Here is a 26589-nt window from a genome sequence, read left to right on the forward strand (position 1 = left end):
CACACTAGAATAATTGAGGCAAGGTATTGATATCTGAATGAGGTGGGGAATGCGTTCGAGATGTTTGTCCAACCTCGTATCTACTGGTAACTCTTTCCTCAGTACCTACTCATTTATCATTCCCGATATACAGACAGAGTTATCTCGTATCCTCTTAAGACCCCGAAGACATCTCTTTCTGATTTTTCTTGATCTTTATGCGATTGGGAATGGATTTATGTGTTGTGTGTTTCATCCTCGGACCTCCATGACATTGACGATATGGAAAATTTAGTGTATGTGTGTGAGAGGGGGGCGGGGTTGTGATAGGACAACCGACTCTTCCTCCTCCATTGGTTCTTTAGATGGTTCACTATTCTTGGTTGGTATGGGAGCTCCATCATCATAAGGTATTAGATACAAATATGTTGGGAAATAAGGGTCATCCAGAAAAGGATTCATTGGTACTTCTTTTGAATTTTCAAAATTTATTCATTCTTGAAAATTTCCATTTTGGGCTCCTATAAAATAAGGTTGATTTATTAGTATCTTTAAATAGTACTGAGTTCTTAACTGTGATGTTGTTGAAGTCTTTCTGAATATTCAAGTATTTAGTTCTTTTAATATTAGTCCCAAGTCAAATAGCTCATAAGATCTGACCATAATAAAATATAATTGTGCACCATCACTTAGCTGTGGTTCGATCCATGTACCAATAAAATTTTAATCAAGATATTTGATCTAAATCATTGAGATCAGGATTGTTTTAGTTGAATTTTAGGTGTATTCTCATCGATGGTCGAAGTCTTTATATAAGACTTTATATCTTATATCTCTTGTATTCACGTGTTTTATTAATTATTGTTGGTTACTTCATGTCTAGCTGATAAGGCACCGACCTGTCAGGACAGTCGGATGGCAGTATCATTTTTATTATATAGTCATTCTAAAATCCAGTACTCCAAGCGACCTGTCTATCTTGTCACCGTTCCAGCAATTAGTCATTCAGTAGTATAATTAGTAATACCTATTACTTGTAGGTTAAAGAATATATTTAAACCTAAGAGACTAAGCTCTAGACTATAGTTTTTCTTTCCTAATAAAGTACTAGTTCTCTATAGTCAATATTCTGATACAAATTTGTTACACCTCCGTTCGACAACGAAAACGTCAGATTTTACAACTTTATCTTTGGATCACACTTATCAAACATCTATTGAACAGTATAAAATAAATACATTTACTAACATTAAACAATAGTTACGAGACTAAATACATACAAAACCGAAGTATATTACTATATTAGGCCATATTCTTATAAAATTATATATATATATATATATATATATATATATATATATATATATATATATATATATATATATATATATATATATATCCCCTAATCTAATAAATAAGTAGATTTTTGCCAGATGGCATTTCCTAAGCCCTCCCCAATCGATTTTTCCCGCTTAAAATACGAAAGTGAATTTCCCTAAATGCCCTTCTGCTTCAGCTTTAATAGTTATGCTTTACATTACGCTTGAATTGATATACCAATATTATTCTATGACAATACGATTATTCCAATAAATCAACAAAAAGATTTGAATTTCATTTACATTAGGCAAAAAATCAGGAGTTGTTATCATATCCAAGATTAAAAACGATGGCTAGGTCTTCCGATTCATATATACCTCCAGCCTAACAAACTCACTTTCAGCTGCATGTAATTAAAGATTTATTGGATTTATGTCGAATTTTTGTTCATATATGATATATACCTTCAACCCATCAAGTTTATTTCAATCGCCTTTAGATGCCTTCGATTTTTGCCAAGAAATTGAAGATTATTCTGTTTTACCCATAGATTTCAGGTAGTTTCAAAGTTCTTCGTCTTCCTGTTTACGGCGTGTGTATAATTATTAATGTTGCACTGTTTTTTTGGATGTCATTTTTTTAGTTCATGATGTGGCTAACTTGGAAAAGTTGTTTTGCCTACCACATGTTTGATAAAATGCCTAATAGAACCATTAATTAGTATATACAACCAATTGCAATTACAACTAATATACTATCATTTGAAGTTATTTTTTTGACAACGATCAAAATAGTATAGTGATATAATGTTTAATTTGGTGATTTTTATATAATTTTAATACCTTATGGTTCATTTGTAGGTTTTGTATTGTAAAGGTCCGGTGGTTATAAGGATCCAATGCTTAATTGTCCATTGTGAGTATTGTTTTCATAAAACAGATTATTCTCTTGCTAACGTTCCTTTTCAGGAATAAGATACTTACAAATATAAAAGTGTGTAGCAGTTATGCAGTGGATGATGGGTAACTCGTGATGAACTATTATACTATCTTGTGTCTACATAAGACGTAGTTATGTAGTTATTGCAAAACCTAGGTAACTAACACTTCTTTGATTTTGCAGAAACAATTACATAATAAATTGATTAGTATTCATTTTTCTTTCCTATTATTATATTATACATGAAGTATACATGCATTAGCTTTTCAATTAATAATATGCATCTGGTTTGTAGTGATGCAGGATACCATATTATTTGGCTTCTTAAATACAAATAACACGGGGAGGCTTTAACATTAATTAAAGGCATACAGGACCGTAGTGGCCTTTTTATGAGGAAAATATATGAAGTACAACAACCTTTATGGATGTGTTGGTATGGTTTCTGTTTTTATAAGATTCCATACATCTCCATAAATCTTAAATCATATATATTAGGGTAATTAAGATCACTTTCCAATTTGAGACATTATTTTAGTTTATGCAATTTCAAGAAACCCATAACTGAATTTCATTATTTAGTTAATTATCACCATTTCATGAGATATGTTTTCAGAATTTGAAGTATGTTCATGTAGTTTTACTCTTATTTAGGTAAAATATTATATTATGTTTTAGGAAAACTTGCTTGTACTTTTATTAAATTGCATATAGTAATGTAATAATGCTTCAAGCTCCAAGGTGGTTATTGTCGCTTTAAATATCTCTTCAAGAATAATTCCCTATTTTTGTTAAGCTCTTTGGATTGTTGGGTTGGGAGGGGTTAAATCAGAAAATTAATTATGGGTAAAAAGAGTAAAGCAGTTAGTTATTTTCTAGCAATTTTTTTTATAACAACACTAAAAAAGTAGTTTTGGCTCAATGCAAAACTATAGTTTCTGTTAATTAATTGAATCTTTTTTTTTTTTGATTTATGCGAGTATGATTTTTGACCATTTTAGGAGATTAAGGCTTCAAATCCCCTAATCTAATAAATAAGTACTTCTTTGCCACGTGGCAATTCCTAAGCACCCTCCCGTCGAATTTTCCGGCTTTAAACATCAATGTGTTGTTCCAGCTTTACCCTTGCAATCGAGGATATAATATGTTCCTTCTTTTCAGCTGAATGAAATAAGGTAATTCCATAATCTACTTTCCTGATTTTGTGGAGAAATTTGAATTCTTCTTTTGATTAATTTCAGTTTGATACCAAAGATGCATGAAATCAGCAAAAATCGGAAACTCAAAATTTGATTTGAATCTGTAGACCGTCTTCCTAACTTGGTATGTTTTAGGTGTTTTAAACCATATTGGAATGAAGAGGAGATAAAGAGACCGGTTAAAATCTCTACGGTAAAACAAAGGGGGAGAGAGGTATCAAGCAGCAGAAGGAGATCGGTAGGGGTGGGGAAAAGGATTACCTCAACATAATCAGGTTAGTCAATTGCTTTTCAAATCTCAATATGTATGTGTTTGATTTAGGAATTATATGCTAAACCATAATGCAAATCATCTTTAGCTGTCTAAATCATATTTTTTGTTTGAAATGCATCAGATATGGATTATCGAGAGAAGAAGGGAATAAGAGGCTTCAAATTTTTGGTCCCAGCAAGCTTGAAGAGAAGAAGGTAAATTAATTGCTTCATACTAAATTTAATTTCCAATACTATTTTATCATTGTTTTGTAGATGATTTAGATTGGATGTGTTTTTGTTAGATGAATAAGAAATATCATTGGCTGATGATTTCAAGAAAGACTCATCTTATTCTTATGTATTATTGAGTTTACTTTTCATCACGATTTTAGTGAGGGTTTATCGAGAGATTAGGATTTTTATAATATATGCTTCTTTTCCTCCCCAATAAGGTGCTTTGACTATTGTTCAATTGGTGGAGTAATTAAAAATTCCAAGGTTTGTATTTTCAATTTTTGCTTTTATTTTCATTTCTTGAGTGTGTATTGCGATAAATCCTAAGGAAGAAATTGGTTTAATTAGTTTTAATATAAATTAATTGTTTCCAAGAGCATAAAATTTACTTATTGTTTATTTCGAGTCAATTGTTTTCATAATTGATAAATCTTGTCGATGTATCTAAAGAAAAGAATGTCAGTTGAAGAGTTTTTATGAATTAATAGTAAATTGCATTTTAGTCATTAATTTGACCTGAATTTTTTTGGTTTTGGTCCCTGTAATAACCAGGATTCAGTTTTGGATCTTATATTGAACTTTCCTAACAATTTTGCACATTTAGTCATCTAAGTTAATAACCAAGATGTTAATTATTTGAAATGACCATTTTGTCCTTGGACCAAAATTGGCTGTACTTTCATTTAATAATGTATTTAAGCATGGTACTTTTATTAATATTTTATGTTGTTGTTGTTGCTGTTGTTGTTGTGTGTGTGTGTGTGTGTGTTTACAAGTCCTGAAATAAGAGGGCATTGTGGTCATGCATATCATTTTCAGAATGGTTTTAATTTGGATTTGAGAAACACTATAAGGAGTTTCAGATTGTTGTTTGTATTTTAGTTGTTAATTCTCTTTAGTTGTTCTTCTGCTGTAGCATGTAGTCGTTTTGCTGGGCATAATACCTTCTTTTTTGTTATTGTTGTTAATAGTTGTTTAGTTTAGCTAAATAATTTTCAGCTAATTGACAAAAAAAGTACAAATGGCCCTATTCACTAAACGATCAAAATTTTTGTTTTTTCCAAAAATAGTTATCCGTTACAAGACTTTCATATCATTATAAAATTATTTTTTTCATTTTTTCGCTGTAAAAAAAGTAGGATGCTATTACACGTAAATGGTCGTTTTCACCAAAAAATATTTATTTTCTACTTGGATTCATTACATAAAGTACATTGTTATTTATTCAACATAGGTCATTTAAGTGGTCAATTTTTATATATTTACCAAACCATGGACTATTTCTGTTATCATTTATTTAATTGTATAATTACCTAACAGGGACCATTTTTGTCTTTTAAAAAACCCTTTACTTTTTTGTTTTTAGCGTCTCATATCCGTATTATTTTTATTTTTCTTCCTTTTCAACAGGTCCAAATGACTAAAAAGATATTTTTTTTGTCAAAATGGTCAACCAGGGACAATTACTATTATAATTCATTCAATAAAAATACATTACTATTAATAATTATCAAATTGACCAAATAGTCAAAATGGGCTTTAATTGTATAATTACTTAAGCAGCGAGCATTTATGTTATAATTAATTCAATAAAAATATGTTACTATTTATTCAACATATATTATTTAAGTGGTCCAAATTAGAATAAGAAAAAATTACAATGACAAAATTGTCCAAAACAATCAAAATTATCATTGAAATCACAAAAGACCTCTACTTTTCTGTTTTTATTGTTTCTTATTAGTATTAGTTTTTTTCTTCCTTTTTTGGTGTTTCATTCTTATTAGTATTAGTTTTTTTTTCTTCCTTTTTGCTTTTTCACATTCAAATATGTTCTTTTTATTTGATAGTATTGTAACTTTATGCAATAACAATGTACTTTTTTGAATCAACCACATTGTGACTATTTAGATTATTAGGCAACCTTGATCAAATTATTTTATTTTACTAAACTTCAACTACTTTGCTATCATGAATAAATTAACATTATTTAATTATTCTAACCATTTTAAATATTATTTATACATAATCATTATAAACATACCAATATACACCAATTATTATATATATAAATATTGATTTACAATTCTAGATACAATAATTTTTTTTATCTTCATCCGTGTATCACACGGGTTATAACCTAGTATATATATATATATATATATATATATATATATATATATATATATATATATATATATATATAATTTAACTGAGACCAAAAATTACCGCTAAACTATGTCACAATGACTAGTTTAAAATGGTTTGGGTTGTACGAAAAAAAAAAAGACAACCAACAAACATATTCTTTTTGCAATTATACTAAAATAAGTAAAATGAAACATAACTATATAAAAATAAAATAGTCTTTTAAATTTAATGGGAACAAATCAATAACCAAATTACATCAAAATATAATATTTATGGTTTTTAAAAAGATTTAAACCATACCCACAACAAATAACAAACCACATATATCATTTTTGCAATTTATACTACAAATGGAGTAATTTTAAGACCAAGATATCATTATCATGGTCATGTAAAAGCAAGGCAGTGAGGCATTATGCTTTTTAACCAATGACATAACATAACCCAGTTACAATTAACCAAGAAGATTTCATAGTTTTAGACCTTTCATAAATATAAATAAAAACGACATTGTCTTATTCTATTTTCCATACACGCTTTGTAAACGTATGCATGCATTTGTTTTCCCGGTTACAATCAAACATAAATTTTAAATAATAAAACTTATCATACATAATAACTATGCGAAGCTAATAAATGTTGGATGCCCAACAGAAAAAAAAAACGATAAAATACAAAAAATGATTTCAATCATCAAACCAAACATCAATTAATGAGCCCTTCTTGTTGGCCTATATATTCCATACAACCCTCACTCATCTACACTATTCTATATCTTGCAATAAATAAAGAATTTAAATACAAGCAATATGCATTACATGACTATGAAGCTATCCATGGTCATGTTGTTGATACTTCTTGTTGTGATCATGTTCGAACCTTCGAAAGCCATTGATGTTGTGCAATTAAGAAAGATTGCATCGAAGAATAATGTGAGTGGTGTGTTTGTTTTCGGTGATTCAAGTGTGGATCCAGGAAATAACAATCGTCTTGATACAACTGATAAGAGTAATTTTCCGCCATATGGGATGGACTTCATTGATGGGCACCCTACTGGGAGGTTTAGTAATGGAAGACTTACAACTGATTTCATAGGTAATTATTGTTTTATTCTACTTGTTAAGATGTTTGTTACTTTATTGTGATTTTGGTATTGCTAATAAGTATTTAATGTTTGGATTAAGTAAGATTAAAAATGTTTATTGATTTAAATAAATAATTTTAAATAATTTGTTTTGTTGTAAGAGCTAAAAAAACACTTATAACTGTAAATAAGAGTACAAACAATAGCCTCGTTTTTCATTACGGTGAATCTTTTGTTAAAGTCCTAATATTTTGGATTAGTTTATGGTTTAATTTCAACTTTTATTTTTTGAAAAAAAAAATCTTGATTATTTTATGTTTTGCCAAAATTAATGAAACACTCTTTATTTTTATTTTTTTTCCAATAGAAAATGGCAGATTATCCTATCAAACTAAATGATTGAGACTTTTTTTGTTCAAAAAATAAATGTCTGAAAATAAATTATAAACTGAGCTATAGTATTGTAAGTTAGTCATAGATTTTTTTTCTTGATCAGCACACATATTTCAATTAATCTTTTTTTTTTTTTTTTTTTTTTTTTTTTTTTTTTTTTTTTTTTGTCTTTATCGACCTTGCTCATTTTAAATGTATAAAAGCAATTATACAAAGCACTAATAAAATAATTTATCAATTTAATTATTGTATTTTGCGCTCGTATAAGCTGATGAATTTCTTCAATACATAAATTAAATTAATAATCTCAAACACGCTTTCTTGTATTCACTTTTAAAGTCTAGATAAATTTTTTTTTTTCGTTATGAACTGCAATTAAGCATTAAAGTAAAAAAACATTACCATAAAATATGACACATTTGTTTCGATATCATGTTTTTTGGCCATGCAGTTTAGTAATAGAGAAATCGTAGAATAAATTAGAGTCACTCTTGTCGTTTGTCTTTTTTTTATTTATTACTCAAATCTACTCAAACTCTCAAAGTACAAAAATATCCATACTTATATAAATGGATCGATAGTTTTCAAGTAGGCCCATTATATAGCTTAGCTATTGCGTAGCTAAGGAGGGCCCAATTAATCTAACTTCAAGTCTTGACTCTTGCATGATCATCGTAATTTGAATTTTGAGACATTAGTTGAGAAGTTATTTTCAAATGAAACAATATATATTAGTATTAAATTTTAATTAAAATGTAGAATTCATTTATCTAAGATGGTAGAGAATGATAAAAGTTTGTAACAATACTTGATTAGAAGTTGTTTAGCCAATTGGCGTAAAACCTTTTCATTGAATACAAGAATTATCGAGTTGGACTTGAACATAAAAGTTGTTAATCTGTTTATACATTTTTATCCCAAAAAAAAAAAACTTACTAGTGTGTTTTATGTTAGTTTGCTATATATTGAACATGACAAATTATACTTTTAAGAAAAACTATGCCTACTTTTGGAAGGTTTACAAAACCCGATGGTTGTCCTGATACTTCTGTATTGGCAGTTAATGGATTGCATTAACTGAAAGAAACCGGGCAACGTCGTTTTCTATTTATGACATTGGAATGCTAACATTGAATGTCTCCCAATAAATCCGTCTAGTGTTTGATTTTAATTTACAAAAATATTTAATGACTATGGGATATTTGAATTATTTTTAATACGAACGCTAAAAAACGTATAGGTCACAATCGATTTAATTTTTATTTTCAAACGTTGAATCTAGGGATTCGAACAAACCAATTATTTTAGAAAGAAATAACAATATCTTTTGAGTTTTTAATCAAAATGGTGTTTTTAAAATAGATATTTACCAAATAGGAATAATTTTAAAAATATTTACAAAACAGCGGTAGTTTTAAATTATTATATTTTTAATTTTTTTTTAATTAGTTTGTTGTTTTTTAGTATACTTTTTTTTTTCTACTTTTTGCTATAAAAATGTGTTTTTTTCGTTTATATTACATCAAACAAGAGGAAAAGAAAAAAAAAAATGACATGTACATTGAACGACTAGCACACAAAAAAAAAAGGAGAAGGTTTTTTTTTTTCTTAATTTTTTTTTATTATTATAGTATCTATATGAGAAAAAAAAATTGTTTTGTATTATTGGTTGAAAGAAAACTTTTTTTTTTTTTCTTATTGTAAGAAACTATTGTTTGATTTAGTATTTATAATTTTGTACCATTTTTTTTAAAATATAAACCAACAACGACTTCGTATAAAAACTAACAAATATTTTTTTTTCAATATAAACCAATAAATATTAAAAATCATCCAAATAATTAATATATTATTTGCTGGTTCCAAAATTTTACCTTTTTTTCTAATATAGTATTTATCGGTTCCAAAAAAAATCTAAATAATTAATATACTAATAAAATGAAACATTCAAGGAAAACGATTGTAAAATTAAACTATTTAATTAAAATTGATTTGATATATATTATTTTTAAATACATAGATGTATAAAAAAAAAAAAACCCTGACACTTTTTTTCTAAAATTTTGCTCAAACCAGGAAAAGTTAAGTTTGGTTGGTTGAAGCAAAACTTTTTTCTGTTATGAGTAGTATTTAATTATTTATACCAAAATTTATAATAAATTTATAATTTATATACCGATCGTTCTTTATCTTCAAATTTTTATATTGCAAATTATTAATATTTTATTATTTTTTAAAATATAAGCTGAGCTAAAACAGTAGAATAATTCATATATAAAATAAAATATTAACAAAATAAATATACAATAAAAATACTAATCCCAAAATACTCCTGATTTCTTAGAAAACCTCATTAAAAATTCTTAACTTATTTTATTTTATCTTATTTTTTTTACAACGCATAATGGATGCTCGAATCATATTAACTTTTTTTTTAATATATTATGAATAGCTGAGGCACTCGGTTATACGAAAGTAATCCGGCCATATCTCGAGCCAGGAGTACAAAGAACTTTCGATCTTTCGCATGGAGTCAGTTTTGCTTCCGCTGGTTCCGGATATGATAACCTCACTGCTCAAGTTTCGGTATGTCTTCTTATTTACTTTTATTATTATTTCTTTAGGCAACATGTCAAAATTAGTATATTATAGCATCAAGCAAACATAAAAAAACATTTTTCGTAATTTCCTAATATATAAATAGTTAATCACATAAGTATATTCACATGAACAATAATTCACAATAAATAAAAAGCCTTTAACCAATTGTACGCATTTTCAATAAATTTTGAGGGCATTCAACCCCGTTCAACCTATTTGATTTCAGCTCATTTTATGTAATTTACTCTATTTTATATTTTTTGGCATTAAAGTTTGACTATTTCTAAATATACCATTATTTCAACTTTAAGATATTTTAGAAGAAGCTCATTTTTATATCCGACACTATCTACCACCCTAAGAATCATTTTAAATGTGTTTATGACCAATAAAGCTTTTTTTTTTTTTTGGCAAGAAACAATTTTCAGCCTCATTCTTTATGTTGTTTGAATTTACTACGGTTATAACGACTGGTACAAAATATTGATTCGATCTATCTTTTATTGATGTGAAGAATGTATTGAGTTTATCGCATCAATTGAAGTATTTTGCACATTACAAACGACAACTTAGCCTAAAGATAGGTCCAAAAAAAGCTGCGGAATCCATCAAAAATGCGGTTTTTGTGTTGAGCATGGGAACCAATGATTTTCTCCAAAACTACTACGTGGAGCCTACACGATGCGCCCAATACACTGTGGAACAATATGGAGATTACTTAATTTCTAACTTTCACGATTACGCCAAGGTACTTTTAATTACTTATCTTTTTATTAGATTTAATTCTTGTAATCTTTATATTCTATTGATTTAATACCTTTCTTGAATATCGATTTGTGTAGAAAATGCATGCTCTAGGAGCAAGAAGATTGGTGGTTGTTGGGGTTGTTCCATTTGGATGTATGCCTTTAGTGAAGACATTGAAGGGTACAACTAAATGTGACGACGAATATAACCATGTTGCTCTTTCATTCAATAACAAGATCAAGAACGAATTGGTTGCATTAAAAACATCATTAGGGATGAAAACAGGCTATATTGATGCTTATAATCTCATTCTAAGTGCAACCCAAAACCCTACAAAATATGGTAAGTTTTAATGTTGTATTTTGACAACTTTATGTAATCCATTTTTTATGAATTATATATTGTGTAGTTCAATTTTTGAATTAAATAATGTCATGTACAGGGTTTCTAGAGACTTCAAAGGGTTGTTGTGGAACAGGAACGTTTGAATATGGTGTTACTTGTAGAGGATTGGGTGCATGTGCTGATCGAGAAAGATATTTATTCTGGGATGCAGTTCATCCAACTGATAGGATGTATAAGATTATTGCAGATGAGGCTTTAAATTCTATAGTTACCAAACTTTTTAATTGATTCTTAAACATATGTTATATGTTATGATATAAAACTATTATTAATCTTTTGTGTGAGTATGCATATATATGTACCTTGATACAATAATCTAGCTACTAAATTTGTTATCAAGATTAATGCCTTCACCGATAGTTTATTCCCTTTCGTTTTTCTTCTTTTGTGTCCAAAAAAGTTATATTGCCCATTGATGAGTATTTGGCTCCCCACATGAACATGTCTTTGATCTTACGGCTGTTACTACTTCGAACAATTAACAGGTTGTGAAGCTGAGGACATACTTTGATGCTAAAGTCACTAATACATATATATCCTAATAAATATATTTTTTTACTACCGCTTATTATATGCTTAGGCCTTTTGACACATGTTATTATGCGAAAATTTTGAATTATTTCAAAAAACGCATGTTATTATGTATTTTTTTAATTAAATTACATTAATGTATTCTATTAAATCAGAGAATCAATAAATGTTCTATGTGTTTGTTTCCTAATATCACACATACACATCCATTTGATTGTGTCACCCTCAAATTCAAATCCTTTATCCTTTCCAAAACAATCATCAATGTGCATCTACAAATAAACCCATTTTGCTTCTGAAAGGGCTTCAATTTTATTTTGCATCTTCTTCCAATCGCCTTCAAATCTTTGGTGCTTTCTATTTTAACAAATAGTCTGAAGAATCTTGAAGAAATTAAGGCTATTTTAATGCAATTGAAGAATATGATCTTATAATCAAATGATCTATGGCTCGGTGTATCTTCTACAAAGTTCTCCCACAACCTCTTTAAAAAGCGTATCCTCTCAACTCTCTCACCAAAAACTCTAATCTTACTAACGTGATCATTGTTTGCTGCCACCACCAAAGATCCCCAAGTCGATGGTTTTTTCTACACACCACCGCTTGCTTTCAAATAGTCATCTGAGGTACATTTGTATTCTCTTCTCTATAATCTCTAACCAAGACGAAGATGCCAAACGAGACCTATCAGCTCACCTTCTTAGCAACTCGAACCGTATGTTTATTTTTTTCTATCTTATTGTACAATTTTTATTTTAATTTTATTGATTATTCTTATCATCTATTGAATTTTTTTGTAGAATGTATTGAAATTCTAGAGTTTTGATAAAATGAACATTGATAGGGTTATAGCACAGTTAATCATCTCTCACACTCTCTAGCATCCTACAAAGAGCAAGAAAAACAGAGTAATCATACCACTCTCATATTCTAAGATGAATAATAATGGGTCGGTTGATATTGATAAAGACGATGGAGGAGGGAAAAGAGGTGTTGTTGCTAGTCATACTGGCATACTTGGAGGTCTATTCTCGTCCATATATTCTCCTTAAGAAAGGACGATGTCCCTCTCTCATCACCCTGAATAAATTAAAGGTTTTGTTGGTGTACAAGTTTGTTGTGCAAATCTTTAATGTTAAGATTTTATTTAGGGTCTAAAGGTTTGAGATAAAATTGGGATATAAATGTATTAAGAGTTGGAAAGAAAACAACCATAGAGAAGTTACAAGAATAACAACTTCTGATATCATTTGAGTCCTCAATGGGAGATTTGGTAGTTGATGGAGAATGCAAAGATCCAATCAACACTACAAACTAAATGATATTTATTGGCATAAAAAAAGTACCAATAAAAAACGAGAATGTACCACTAAAGTCCCCCCCCCCCCCCCCCCCCCCCCCCCCGCGGAAATCAGCGGCACATAAAACAGTGTCATCAAAAGAGCTGCCACTAATTAAGGGTCTTTAGTGACACTTTTTTGTTGTGCTGTTGTAGCCTTATTTGGTTTTACTACCATTTTTTTATTAGGCCACTAAAGAACTTTTGAGTTTTAGTGGCACTATCTTTATACCACTATATAATTGCTAAAATAAATATTACTTCATGCTTTTAGTGTTGAATTAAAGTGTCTAATCTAGTAATCAGTGTTGTACAAATCCCGACTATGTTCCGATTATTCTCTGATTAATCTCTAGGCGTTACTTGACCTACTAGAGGGCGCATAACGATTAATGCTTGCATATACAATGAGTAAATCATTAGAAAACGATAAATTTTTAACATTTTGAAGAAGTTCTATCATAATACAAACTATTTGAGGAATGAGTACTGTTGTATTAATTATATTAACCTATTTTCCTATGATATTAAAGGTATTTATTAACCTTGTTATGATTTTAGTCATATTAAATTTTTTAAAATTCAACAAATTAGCAATTAATGGTCCCCGATTAATCTCCGCCTAGCCGATTAATCTCTTAACCCAGTTCACCGACTAGCTAATGTTAAACGTTTTTTACAACATTATCAGTAACTAAATTGGTATATTTTTATAATTAGAAGCAAAGTCATTTTGGGTTTCCCTCATTACCGAAAATGGCTAGAAATGATTTTAGGAGAGAAAAATATAATTTATTAGATTACTATATGATAAACTGATTGGAAGTTATGATAAAATGATTTATTAATAGATTATGTGATTAATATATTAATTTGAAATATACAGTTGATTTCTTGATTTATTATATGATTATTAAGTTAATATGAGTTCAATTGTTAAATAATTTATTTTCTAATTTATATCACTTATAAATTAATAACCAATCAATTATAATGAATTAATTATTAATCAGAAATTAAGTGGAATTAATTTTAAGATTAATTGAATTAATTAAAAGTACAAGGACTAAAGACGACGATGTTTAAAAGTTAAGCAAATGAAAGCTTCCGGAAGCCTTGAAGGGCAAGGAAATAGTAAAAATATTCAACCTTGTTTGAGATATAACTATAATATTCAAATGAAGATTATCTTAGAATACCTTAATCACCTATAAATAGCCCCTTAAGGGTCTTATGTTTTTGTCGCTCCTTCCTATAAGCGTAGGAATGAAAATTCTGCCTCTCTCATCTCTCTCCTCATCATTCTAGGGTTTCTAAGCTTTTAAGTATGAGCCATTAGAGACATTCAAGCTTTTGGTGTTTGCTTTCCAAGGAACTTCAAGAGGATTTTGGTTTGATTATTTGCTATAGTAATCAAAAGGAATGTAATCGTAATCTTTATGTTAATTTCGATTTTCATAGCCTCTCTCTAGGGTTTCTTGATATTCATAGGTCATTTATATCAATAGAGAAAACATATATCATTTCTAGGTTGTATATTAAGGGTTTATGTGTTTTTCCACCACATGACTTTTTTTATAACCTAGAAAACCAATCGGTGGCATCAGAGTCTTAGTTTTCTAATTGATTGTGCATAATAATGAATTGATCAAAATTAGTGTTTTTGGAAATTAAACCCTAATGGCCTTAAAATTTTCGATGATGGCTAGGGTTCTTGAAACCCTAGCATTCACCCTTACTTTCGAAAATTGGTATGATCCCTTAGGGTTTCTATTTTCGATATAACCCTTACCCCTTTTCAAAAATTAGAAGGGTTAAAGGATTAGGTTTAAATTTGAATTATTTTAATAATTGTAAATTGAAGATAGTTAATTAATCCATTATGATTTAAATTTGAATTATTTTATTAATTGTTTAAATGAAGATAATTATCTAATCCATTATGATTTAAATTTGAATTATTTTATTAATTGTTTAATTGAATATTATTATTTAAATCATTAATGATTAAAATTAAATTTAATTTGTTAATTAAATGATAATTGGTAAAACATTAATTGTTTAAAGTTAATTATTATTAAAAGTTTAATTCGAAAATTAATTTTAAACTCTAGTATTTTGAAAAGTTTTAAAATACACCTAATATTATATATGGTTAAAAGTATAATATATTATATGTATGAGACAAGTTAGTTAAATCGGTAGTACGCCTCATTCACAAAGACATACTATAAGGAGGTATAAGGAAACGACTTATAAAATGACCGTTGAATGGATGTCAACTCTCACCCACCGCTCCCTTGTTTGGTGGTCGAACGAATTTTATAGAAAATAACCTTTGAAAAGTATAATGTTATTAAAGTACCAGAACCTTTTATATAAATCCCAACTCTAGCTACTATAGGAAAAATGTGAAGTGTCTGCTAATCCATGAAAACACACGTTGTTTCTTTATGAGTCGTTAGTTGAGCATGTATGGTTAACCAGCACACTAATCTATGACTATAAAGATGAAATAATGAACAACTCATGTTTATCATTGTTTATGGAGTGTGTGTGGTTAATCAACACATCAATGGGAGATCATAAATCGATTGAGGGTGTTTGGGCGGATTTGCATGGTTAGTCACATCTTCATTGTGATCCTCAGCATCCCAGTCAATTGGTAAGAGCATAATCAAGATTAAACAAGTCATTGATAAGATTAGATTAATCTCAAAAAATATCTAGGAGTTTCATGTGATTAAAACTGGTTAGATAACTCTAACTACCTAAAATAGATTCGAAATTGATTATGAGATCCCCCTTCAAAGGTCGAAATACGGATCCTAGCCTTAATTTAAATTTTGGGTTAATAATTAAGGATTAAAACCAACTAGATTGAATTCTCTCTTCTCCCATAGTTTAGATGTCAAATCAAGACAATAATGGTCTTCCTCATTCTTTGGGAAATGTTTTTCCTCAATCTTTTGGAAATGGTCTTCCACATTCGAATCAAGGTGAAATTGTTTTCCCATCCTTAGGTAATGATGGAATTGAACATCAGCATCTTTCATCTCTTCCACCTCCTCCTCCAGTGACTCTCACAACATCATGGGTTAGAAGATACGAAACAACTCAAGCACTTTTGGCATGTAAACATGAAGATGGAGATTTTGTGTGTACGCATGTTCTGAAAAATGAAAGCATACTTCAATAAATTGGATATGATATCATATTCCCAAAGAAGCAAGCCAATGATTTGGTTCTTCTTTATCTTCCTAAGTCATATGGTTAGTTCATTAAGAACTTTCATACGAGGAATCTCAATGTGGCCTTATTTGATCTAACCTATATGTTGATGATTGCTGAAGCAGAAATTCTTAAGACCATAAGTAAAATAGAAATGCTTGTAGGTTCGAATTCCAAGAATTCCAATGAAACCATTTTTACTGCTAATTGAAGGGAGATTGGAAGCGAAGCTGCCCAAAATACCTGAAAGATCTTAGAGATGGTAAAGTCAAGTCCCGTGACTCTACTTCAGGTACATCCATTATCTAATTCCATAAGTTCATATTCTATAGACTCTTAATACATGATGTTATAATCACATTGTAACGACCCAAAAGTCTCCTTGTTAATGATGTTAGTCTTCCGTTATATAGGATTAAGTTGTACTTGTGTTTCGTGTAGGATTATATATTTTCTTATATACAATAATATGAACACAAAAAATAATTAGGATTTAAAAGATTTAACTGATACTTAAAAGATTATCAAAGGTTTAAATAGTAACTAAATGATTAAAAAAATATTTAGTTAATATTTAGATTTAATTAATAACTAAGTTAAAACCCGTGGAACCCACGGGTGATAATTTAAATAGAATTGAAAATTTGATTATATAATATCCTGAAAATCGCTTGGAAATTCTTGCTACTAAAAAGGCAGCAAGATTGAAAAAAACACATATTTATTTTGGTTAAGAGTGAAGATTATTATATTCTTAACCCACTTAAAGACACATTGTCAAATTCTTGAAATTTTCAAATTTGCCATATAGAAAAAAACATAACCAACACATTCTAAAAACATAAAGACCAATCCACTTATTTTCAAATTTGACCTTTGACCCGAACACACATAATACAAGAGAATTCTCACAAGCAGATTAACCGAAGGGGTATATATGCAAATATAGCCTTCTAGAAAACAAATCGGATCTACCATTTGCCATTCCAACCTACATTGGTGTTGGTGAAGGGCTTCCTCTTCTAGATCCAATCGTCATATTTTCTAATTTTTCACAAATAATAACTTAGCATTTATCAATTATAATTAGTTAATTGAAATATATATATATATATATATATATATATATATATATATATATATATATATAATATATATATATATATATATATATATATATATATATATATATATATATATATATCAAAAAGAAAAAAATAAATTGTTTACTTGGGTTAATATTGATTTTGATTGGTAGTTGGTCTTTTTATTTACTCCTACATGTCGATTCAATTCCACACTTCTTATTTTAATATATATATATATATATATATATATATATATATATATATATATATATATATTAATAATCACAACATAAAAATATATACAAGAACAATTTAAATTCAATAAAAATATATTATTACCTGAATTTAGAGATGAATGCATTTTGGCAGATGGAGTAATAATATTATTACTACCAATTACAAATTTGCCCTTTTATCAAACTTTTACTTAGTTAAAAGTAATAAAATCTCATTAAAATTCAAACAAGTTATAATAATACAATTGTTAGTTGTGAGAGAACAAATCATATGGAGGTGTTTTAGCAATAGTAGATTTAGGGAGAAGAGATTGTAGACCATCATAACAACTCTGTAGATTTAAAGAAATTACATTTTAGCCCGTAATCATCATATAATTGTTCTTGATAAATTAAAAAAAAAAAAAAGGAATTTGAAGATTTCTACCTGAAAGAAAGGATGCTGAAGCACTTCCATGGCTGTTGGCCTCTTACATGGATCCCAAGGATATAGTGACTACATAGCATAACAATAAAAATAAATTTTAATTCACATTTATTAAAACAAATCATGGAAACAAATATTACTACAATCAGATTAAGCTAATAAGAAACACTGAATCCAAGAAGAAACAATCCCTTAGTGTTTCTTTCTTTAAAAACATTCAATACTATAATGCATAAAACTATCATATATAAACTCTTACTCATAAAACAATACCTTCTTATCCTTCAAAGTTTCTCCTCTGCTATGAAAACGAATAATCAAAATCAAATATTTATTTGAATATAAAAGTAAATCTATAAGATTTGGTTGGGGAAAGATTCCCACAATACCAAGAAGTTGAACAGTACATGAAATTAAACCCACGATTCCAGTGACCACGAGAATAGAACTCCAAATACCCAATATGTGAAATCAACCTTGGACCTGGTACAATATCCCTATCAATTCTACTTCTCAGGCCTCCTTGGTGCATAGTAGTAGCGGAAGGGCTGCTTTGGGCATAATTAGGGTTTATGGAGAAATAGGGTGCGTATTCGATCGAGAAGGAAATTGTTGATTTGAATTGGAGTTTCTGGAGAAATAGTGAGAATGAAGAATGAAATAGAAATGATTACCTACATGATTTCGTGGATTTATTTGGATTTTACCAATCGACATGAAAAATCTGGGTGATTTAGGAATGGATTTCTTGGATTAAAGTTGGAAACTTTGATTTGTTTCCATCTTTGTGCGTGAAACCACTCATACACTTTCTAATTTTTCATAACTACCATCATCTTCATCGTCATCTTCTGCAATGTTCGACTGAATCGAATCTCTAGTTTGTAATCAGTTAAGAGATTGATTCTCGAATCCTGCTTAATTTCCAACAACAAAATTAGGGTTAAAATGAACGAGTATGGAATTGTAATTGTATAAATAAAGATATTGATAATTTTGGAATGATTACCTTCAACAACCTCTAACTGATTTATCGCATAGAAGTTGGAACGTCAGAGCCATAACGAAGGCGGATAGGGTTTTAAAAGGATAATTTCAGAATTTCACTTTGATAAAATGTAACGACCCAATTTTCACATCAAAAAAAAAAAAATTTGTTTAAAAACATTACTTTAGAAAATATTAATAACTACAACATCATCCGATCATCCATATTATAAACTGAACCATGTCCGAAAACCAAAACATACAACTAATCGGAATATCAGAGTATCAATCCTAGAAAAGCTCGTAAATGCGGAAACCGAAGAGGGTGTGTGTGTGACATGCTGCTACCGCGCCGACTCCTTTCCCCTAGCTGAGGAGGTACCTGAAATCAAAACTGAAACCGTAAGCACAAAGCTTAGTGAGCTCCCCCATAATACCCCATACCATACAAGCATTTAACAAATAACATGCAATTAGGAGATACGGGCCCCGCCTACACTCGTGAAGATACGGGCCCCGCCCACACCTCACTTTCTGAGAGATACGGGCCCCGCCCACACTCGTGAAGATACGAGCCCCGCCCACACTTCGCTATCTGGGAGATACGGGCCTAGCCCACACTCCATTCTCGGAGAGATACGGGCCTCGCCCACACTCAACCGCCAACTCTTATCATACAAGTATCGCACAGACAACAAGTGTAAACAATGCTATCATACTGGCATATATCATAATCAACTCAACTAATAGATACGGGCTCGGCCCACACTATGATACTAACGTCTCATCTATACGGGCCGGCCTTGGTGCCTTAGACCCGTTACTACTGGAAGGAAACTCACCTCGAAATAGCTGTTGGTCTGTGTGGAAATTGATCACCTACTACTGCTGCTGCTACTCCGGAAACTCCCCGTCTGTAATTCCCACAATATACTTAATCATACACTGCTAACTGTCCTTTGGGTAAAAAGACCATTTTACCCCTGGTCTAGCCCTAAGTCAATTCGAAGTCAACTTTTAGTTGACCCAACTCGCCGAGTGGATCACCACTCGCCGAGTCCCTGTCCAGACTATTGTCCTGGGTCCCTGATTCTACTCGTCGAGTTGGGCTATGACTCGACGAGCTCACCTTCTAATATGTCATTCAACTCCTTCATCCTACTCGCCGAGTTGTATGAACAACTCGTCGAGTTCATCTTCATCCGAAGAACACATATGCTAAGACTCGCCGAGTTGTATGAACAACTCGCCGAGTCTGTTCTTGATCTATGAAGATTGCCTTGGACTCGCCGAGTCAAGGCATTGACTCGCCGAGTCCTAACATGGGTGAGTTCAGTTCCCAACTCACCGAGTCATCCCCTGTGGCTCACGGCTCAACTCGACACATCATGAAGGGACCAGTCCAGTGACTCGCGACCAGACTCGTCGAGTCACATATACGACTCGCCGAGTCGCAGCCATGCATCCATCAAATACGCCGATTTGCTCAATTCCAGTCCATGCCATTCACAAATCTGGGCTTCTAGGACACAAATCACACGTAAAGTTTCCAACTTTACGTGTAGATATTCACCAATATGGATTTTAAGGCTCAAAGTGCACCAAAAGAGGTAGATCTAGGGCTTTCATGCAATATGACCCCATAAAGGCATTAGATCCAAGTTCCAGGGACTAAATCATGCCTAGATCTAAAGGCTAACAACTTATTACAATCCACAAAGCACAAACAAGCTTGGGGAAGAGCCCAAGAAGGACTCCTATGAAGCTAAAAGAGATTACAAGCTTGAAAACAGGGGGGGAAACAAGCTATACCTCAAGAAAAACGTTGGGATGACACAAAGATGCCTGGTCTCCTTCTCCTCTTCTTGATCTACTCTTCTTTCTCCTCAAAATCTTCAAGAACACTCTAAAAACACTTCAATCTCTCAAGGAAATAAGGGAAAAGCGAGGTTGGGAGTTCTGGGGGTGAATGGGGACGAGGTTGGGGCGGAATGAGGGTTTAAATAGGGTGCAAACCCTTGAAATTTAGGGTTTCATCCAGCAGCGGTGACTCGCCGAGTCCGGGATATGGACTCGCCGAGTCGCCAACTTAAACGTGTCCTGAGTCTCGTCCCTACTCGGCGAGTCGGACCTTATGACTCGCCGAGTCCAAGGCTAAAATAGGGAAATGCTCAAATAAAATTCACATACCGGAAACCAAGTGCTACATAAAATGAGCGGCAATATAAGTTGAGAGGGCGAGAGGGCTTGGAGAATGACATGTGGCATAAAAGTACTTATTTATTAGGATAGGGGATTCTAAACGATTAAAAAAAGGGGTTTTTCTATTTAAATCAAATTAAGCGATTTTGAAGAAAGAAGGGAAATCATATGAAATATAGTTGCGGTTATTATTGAAACAAATATAAGCATTCAGGAACCATAGTTGTAAATTTGATATTAATTAGCCAATTTAATTTTGTAAGTTAGGTAACTTGTATCTTCCATATAAAAGAATTAAATCCCATAAGATCGTAATCCGTTTTTCTCCCTTTTCGTCAGTTTCTCTTACGATTGGGCTGCCATGGGTTTTTTTTTTAAAAGACCAAAACCCTTCATTCTTCTGGGGCTGCTACACTAGGCGACGACAACAAAAAAAATGGGAGAGAGAGTGAAAGCAAGAGCAACGACGTGAGTGACGAGAGAAGGAAGGGGGACTGTTTTGTTGAACACGACTCTTAATGTGGGAAACAACAAGACTTTTATTAAGACACTTAAGAAGACCTTACACTTTGTGAGACTACTACACACTTTTCTCTCTTTGATGCTTTTCTTGGATGGTTTGGAGCAAATGAGCTCCATACCTATTTATAGGCCTCTTAGGAAGGTTCTAGATACTAGTATACACTTACTACATACTAGATAACTCTAGAACTATCTAACATACTCTATATGCTTCCATATGTTTCTAGAATATTCTACCATGTTCTGGAGAGGTCTAGGTTGCTCCAGTGTCTTCTAGAATGATCCATAACCTTCCAGGGGTCTTCCATGTCATTCTAGAGTATTCTAGACTCTTCCGGTATATTTCGGAGCCTTCCATAGTCTTCCATAATGTTCTAGAATCTTCTAGAGCATTCTAGAACAAGCTAAAGTCTTCTAGATAATATTTGTTCTTATTGGGCTAGTGATGATTATTAACACTCCCCCTCAGCACTAGCCTCCATTCTGTGTACCATGTTAAGCTGATAGCGAAAACCTTCACATCTTCCATCAAGACTTTCTCTCTGATAAAGTGATAATGCACTTCCACATGCTTTGTTCTAGCGTGAAATACTGGATTTTCTGCCAGCCGAATTGCAGATTGGTTATCGCAGTGAAGTGGTACAGCATAGTCAACTTTTTGATGTAAGTCCTCCATTAGGAGTATCAACCATGTACTTTCTTGAGCTGCTACGGCCATTGCTTTGTACTCCGCTTCTGTGGTTGACAACGATACGGTTGGTTGTCTTTTTACTACACCATGATATTGGCCCCGACCCAAGCTTGAACACATACCCAGTGGTTGATCTCTGGGTATTATGGTCTCCTGCATAGTCAGCATCACAATATCCAACCAACTTGCAGTCTTCACCTCTTTTATACAAGAGACCATAGTCAATTGTACCTTTGACATATCTCAAGATCCATCGGGCAGCATCCAAATGAGGTTTCTTCGAACTTTGCATGTATCGACTCATAACTCCAATAGCATAAGCAATGTCAGTCCGAGATAAAGTTAGGTAGATAAGACTACCTACTAGTTGTCGATACATCGTTCCATCATCCAACTCTTTTCCTTCATGAGCACATATCTTGGAATTTTGCTCTATTGGTGTTGATATTGGCTTACACTCCAACATGCCAAACTTTTGAAGTATATCTCTTGTATACTTTTGTTGGCAGAGGAACATCCCTTCCTTTGTACGATCAACTTCTAACCCCAAGAAGTGTTTAAGCTCCCCCAGCTCTTTCATTTGGAATCGCACCAATAGATTTTCTCTTGTTTGATGGATTTCTCTTTCGTCATCCCCGGTGATGATCAAGTCATCCACATAAACCAACACAATTGCCAACTTCCCTTCTTTTTCTTTGACGAACAGGCTTGAGTCTGCATGTGCAACTGAATAACCACTTCGGGTAAGAAATTCAGCAATCTTACCATACCAGGCTCTTGGTGCCTGCTTCAATCCGTAAAGAGCTTTTCTCAACTTGCACACATGAGTGGGATTAACTGCATCCTCAAATCCCTTTGGTTGGTTCATGTAGATCTCCCGATCTAATTCTCCATGCAAGAAATCATTCTTCACATCCATCTGCCATAATTTCCAATCTTTACTAGCCGCAAGATCTAGCAGCACCCGTACAGTAGTTATCTTTGCCACTGGACTAAATGTTTCATCATAGTCCAGTCCATATTGTTGTGAGAACCCTCGAGCCACCAAACGAGCCTTGTATCTTTCAATTGATCCATCTGTGCGTCGTTTTAATTTATAAACCCACTTGCAGGAAATCGGTTTTATATCTCTTGGTGTTGGTACCAGTTCCCACGTTTGATTCTGCTTTAAGGCTGTAACTTCTTCTTCCATTGCCTTCTGCCATGCTTTATTCTTAACTGCTTCTTCATATGTCTCCGGCTCTTTAACACCGTCTTCTAAAATGGCCGCATTAGCATACTTGGGATTAGGCTTTCGGATTCTTTCCGTCCTTCGAAGTTGTGGAGGCGGTGACTCCCTTTCACCGGCATCACTTGTTTGAGTTACTTCTTGCTCAATGACATCAATGTCGCTCGGATCTTCAGGTGTATCAACACTTGACCAAATATGTGCAGTTTTCTCCCCCATCTTTTGTTTTAAAACTTCTTCAATATTTTCTGAGTCTGGTAGTACTTTCTTCTCTGAGGACCACCATGAAGATGCTTCATCAAACACTACATCTCTTGAAGTGTAGCATCTTCCACTTGTTGGATCACAACATCTCCACCCTTTTTCTTTGATTTTCGTATCCAACAAATATACACCTGACTGCTTTCTTGTCAAACTTGCTACGTAAATGACTAGGCACAAATACGTAGCAAACACAGCCAAATACTCGGAAGTAGCTAACAGTAGGTTTCATGTTCTATAGTGTCTCAAATGGTGAGATGAAACCTAACCTTGGTTGGGGAAGTTTATTGATCACATGGGCAGCAGTTTGCATTGCTTCAGCCTAAAATCTTCCTAGGACATTCTTCGCGTGTAGCATGCTTCGACAAATTTCTACAAGGTGCCGATTCTTTCTCTCAGCTACACCATTTTGTTGAGGTGTGTTGGCACATGTGAATTGATGATGTATACCACATTCTTGCAGATAGCGATTGAATTCTTCCGAGGTGTATTCTCCTCCATTGTCTAAGCGTAGACACCGAATCTTCTTTCTCACTTCTCCTTCGACCGTTGTCTTGAATTCTAGAAACTTTGAGAATGTTTTGGATTTTTCTTCATGAAGAAAACCAACACATATCTCGAATAATCATCAATGAACGTCACCATGTACCGCATCCCGCTAACTGATGTTTGCTTGATTGGACCGAACACATCTGAGTGAATTAACTCTAGTGGCTTCTTTGCTCTAAAATTTGAATCCTTGTATGGTAATTGATGAGCTTTACCATACTGACATCCAGCACAAACAACATCTGTTGTAACTTCAAGTTGAGGTAAGCCATTGAGCATGGATTTCTCCATTATTACCTTCAACTTGTGATAACCAACATGTCCCAGCCGTGCGTGCCATAGATCTGCTGTCTCGTTCTTACGAGTCTTGTCTACATAGGCAGACTCTGCGGAGAGCACATAGACGGACTCCACTCTCCGTCCTTCCATCGTTGGCTTTTCTGATATTTTAAGATCTCGATAGACCTTCACATCTTGTGGGCCAAACAAGACGTAGTTTCCTGACGATGTTAGTTGCGATACCGACAACAAATTCTTCTTCATACCTGGCACGTGATAGACATTATGTAGTGACACCATGTCAGATTTATTACCAGGCATGATTGTTGTTTTTCCAATCTGAGCAATTGGAAGTCGTGCATTGTTGGCTGTAAGTACCATGCGACTCCCTTTGTACTCCTTCACGTCTTGTAGTTTGTTCTGATCACCAGTCATGTGATTGGAGCATCCTGAATCAATGATCCAGTCATTCTCATTGTTGATACGCTCTCCCATCATTGCCATGAGTGCCAACTCATTTTCTTCTATGGCACATAATGCCTCAGCATCCCATTCATCCTTTATTTCCTTTTTGGAAGTTACAACATTGCTTTCCACAGACTTTTTCTTTGACCAACAATCCTTGGACATGTGGCCCCACTTTCCACAGTTGTTGCAGTTGCCTTCGAACCTCCTCCCCCGAGAACTCTTATTGTCGGTCTTTTGAGATCTCCATGGTTGTGAGGTTCCTGGTTGACTCTTCCCTTTGTCAGCATTTTTGTATCCTTCTTTAGAAGGTGGCTTGAAATTCCTCCGACTTTTACTTGTGTAGAGTGCTTCTTCTTCACTCTTCAGCGTGATGCCTCCTATTTGCTTAACCATAGCTTCTTGGATGGCCAGCAAATTCTCAAACTCTACAAGTGATGGTTGAACGGGCCATCCTTGTACAGCAGTAATGAAGCTTCTATATTCTGGCCTGAGTCCATGGATGATGATCCTTTTCATTCGAGCTTCCGCAATGACGGATTGCGGATCTAGTTCAGTAATCTCCCGACATATCGACTTGACCTTGTGGAAATATTGAGCAATCGTCATGTCACATTGTGAGATTGATAATAGCTCGTTCTCCGAAAGTTGTAGTCTCGTATCATTCTTCTTTGAGAAAAGCATCACAAACGTGTCCCAAGCTTCTTTCGGGGTGTTCTCATCCCGAATATGCTCCAACATCTCTTCTTCGATTGTGGTCTTCAAGGCAAACATTGCTTTGCCTGCTTTGATTTTCCATTTGCGCAAAGCACCATTAATGTCTTCCTCTGGTGGCGTAGTTTCGCTTCCACCAATGACCTCCCATAGATCTTGTCCTTGTAAGTAGGACTTCATACATATTTCCCACGTTTTGTAGTTGTTGTTGTTGAGTTTCTTGATTCCTCCGATGACTTGGAGATCACCCATCGTGTTGGCAGTACCTCGGTAATACCAAACAAGCTAGTTTCGACACTAAACTTGCAGAGTTACAAACTACTCACGATACAACGAGAATCACTTGTTCTCACTATCAAGAAACATTGCTCTGATACCAGATTGTTGAACACGACTCTTAATGTGGGAAACAACAAGACTTTATTAAGACACTTAAGAAGACCTTACACTTTGTGAGACTACTACACACTTTTCTCTCTTTGAGGCTTTTCTTGGATGGTTTGGATCAAATGAGCTCCATACCTATTTATAG

General features: G+C 32.5%; 1 protein-coding gene and 1 long non-coding RNA gene across 8 annotated transcripts; both read left to right on the forward strand.

Moving 5' to 3' along the window:
- Positions 1–1561: 1561 nt before the first annotated feature.
- On the forward strand, positions 1562–4252 carry LOC145045879 (uncharacterized). 7 transcript variants are annotated; one of them, XR_013681912.1, is made up of 6 exons: positions 1562–1856; positions 2160–2394; positions 2534–3413; positions 3573–3712; positions 3833–3905; positions 3995–4252. It is a non-coding gene; the product is annotated as an uncharacterized LOC145045879 (long non-coding RNA). The 7 variants fall into 7 exon arrangements; XR_013681916.1 differs by lacking the exon at positions 3995–4252 and having other exon boundaries at positions 2534–2674; positions 3240–3413; positions 3833–3988; XR_013681915.1 differs by lacking the exon at positions 3995–4252 and having other exon boundaries at positions 2160–2214; positions 2294–2394; positions 3833–3988.
- Positions 4253–6845: 2593 nt separating this feature from the next.
- On the forward strand, positions 6846–11666 carry LOC145001342 (GDSL esterase/lipase At5g45950-like). Its single transcript, XM_078960719.1, has 5 exons — positions 6846–7172; positions 10007–10140; positions 10670–10903; positions 10998–11244; positions 11345–11666. Exons 1-5 carry the CDS (start codon positions 6887–6889, stop codon positions 11533–11535), a joined length of 1092 nt encoding a protein of 363 aa, XP_078816845.1. The 5' UTR covers positions 6846–6886; the 3' UTR covers positions 11536–11666.
- Positions 11667–26589: the final 14923 nt, after the last annotated feature.

This window comes from Lactuca saligna, chromosome 1 (assembly GCF_052625555.1).
Source record: "Lactuca saligna cultivar CGN05327 chromosome 1, ASM5262555v1, whole genome shotgun sequence".
NCBI lineage: Eukaryota > Viridiplantae > Streptophyta > Magnoliopsida > Asterales > Asteraceae > Lactuca > Lactuca saligna.

Excerpts from the sequence above, each read along its gene's own strand:
- LOC145001342 (XM_078960719.1), top strand. The coding sequence starts at position 6,887 with ATGCATTACATGACTATGAAGCTATCCATGGTCATGTTGTTGATACTT. Across the intron at positions 7,173-10,006 it reads ACTTACAACTGATTTCATAG|CTGAGGCACTCGGTTATACG; the intron begins GTAATTATTGTT and ends TATTATGAATAG. Across the intron at positions 10,141-10,669 it reads ACCTCACTGCTCAAGTTTCG|AATGTATTGAGTTTATCGCA; the intron begins GTATGTCTTCTT and ends ATTGATGTGAAG.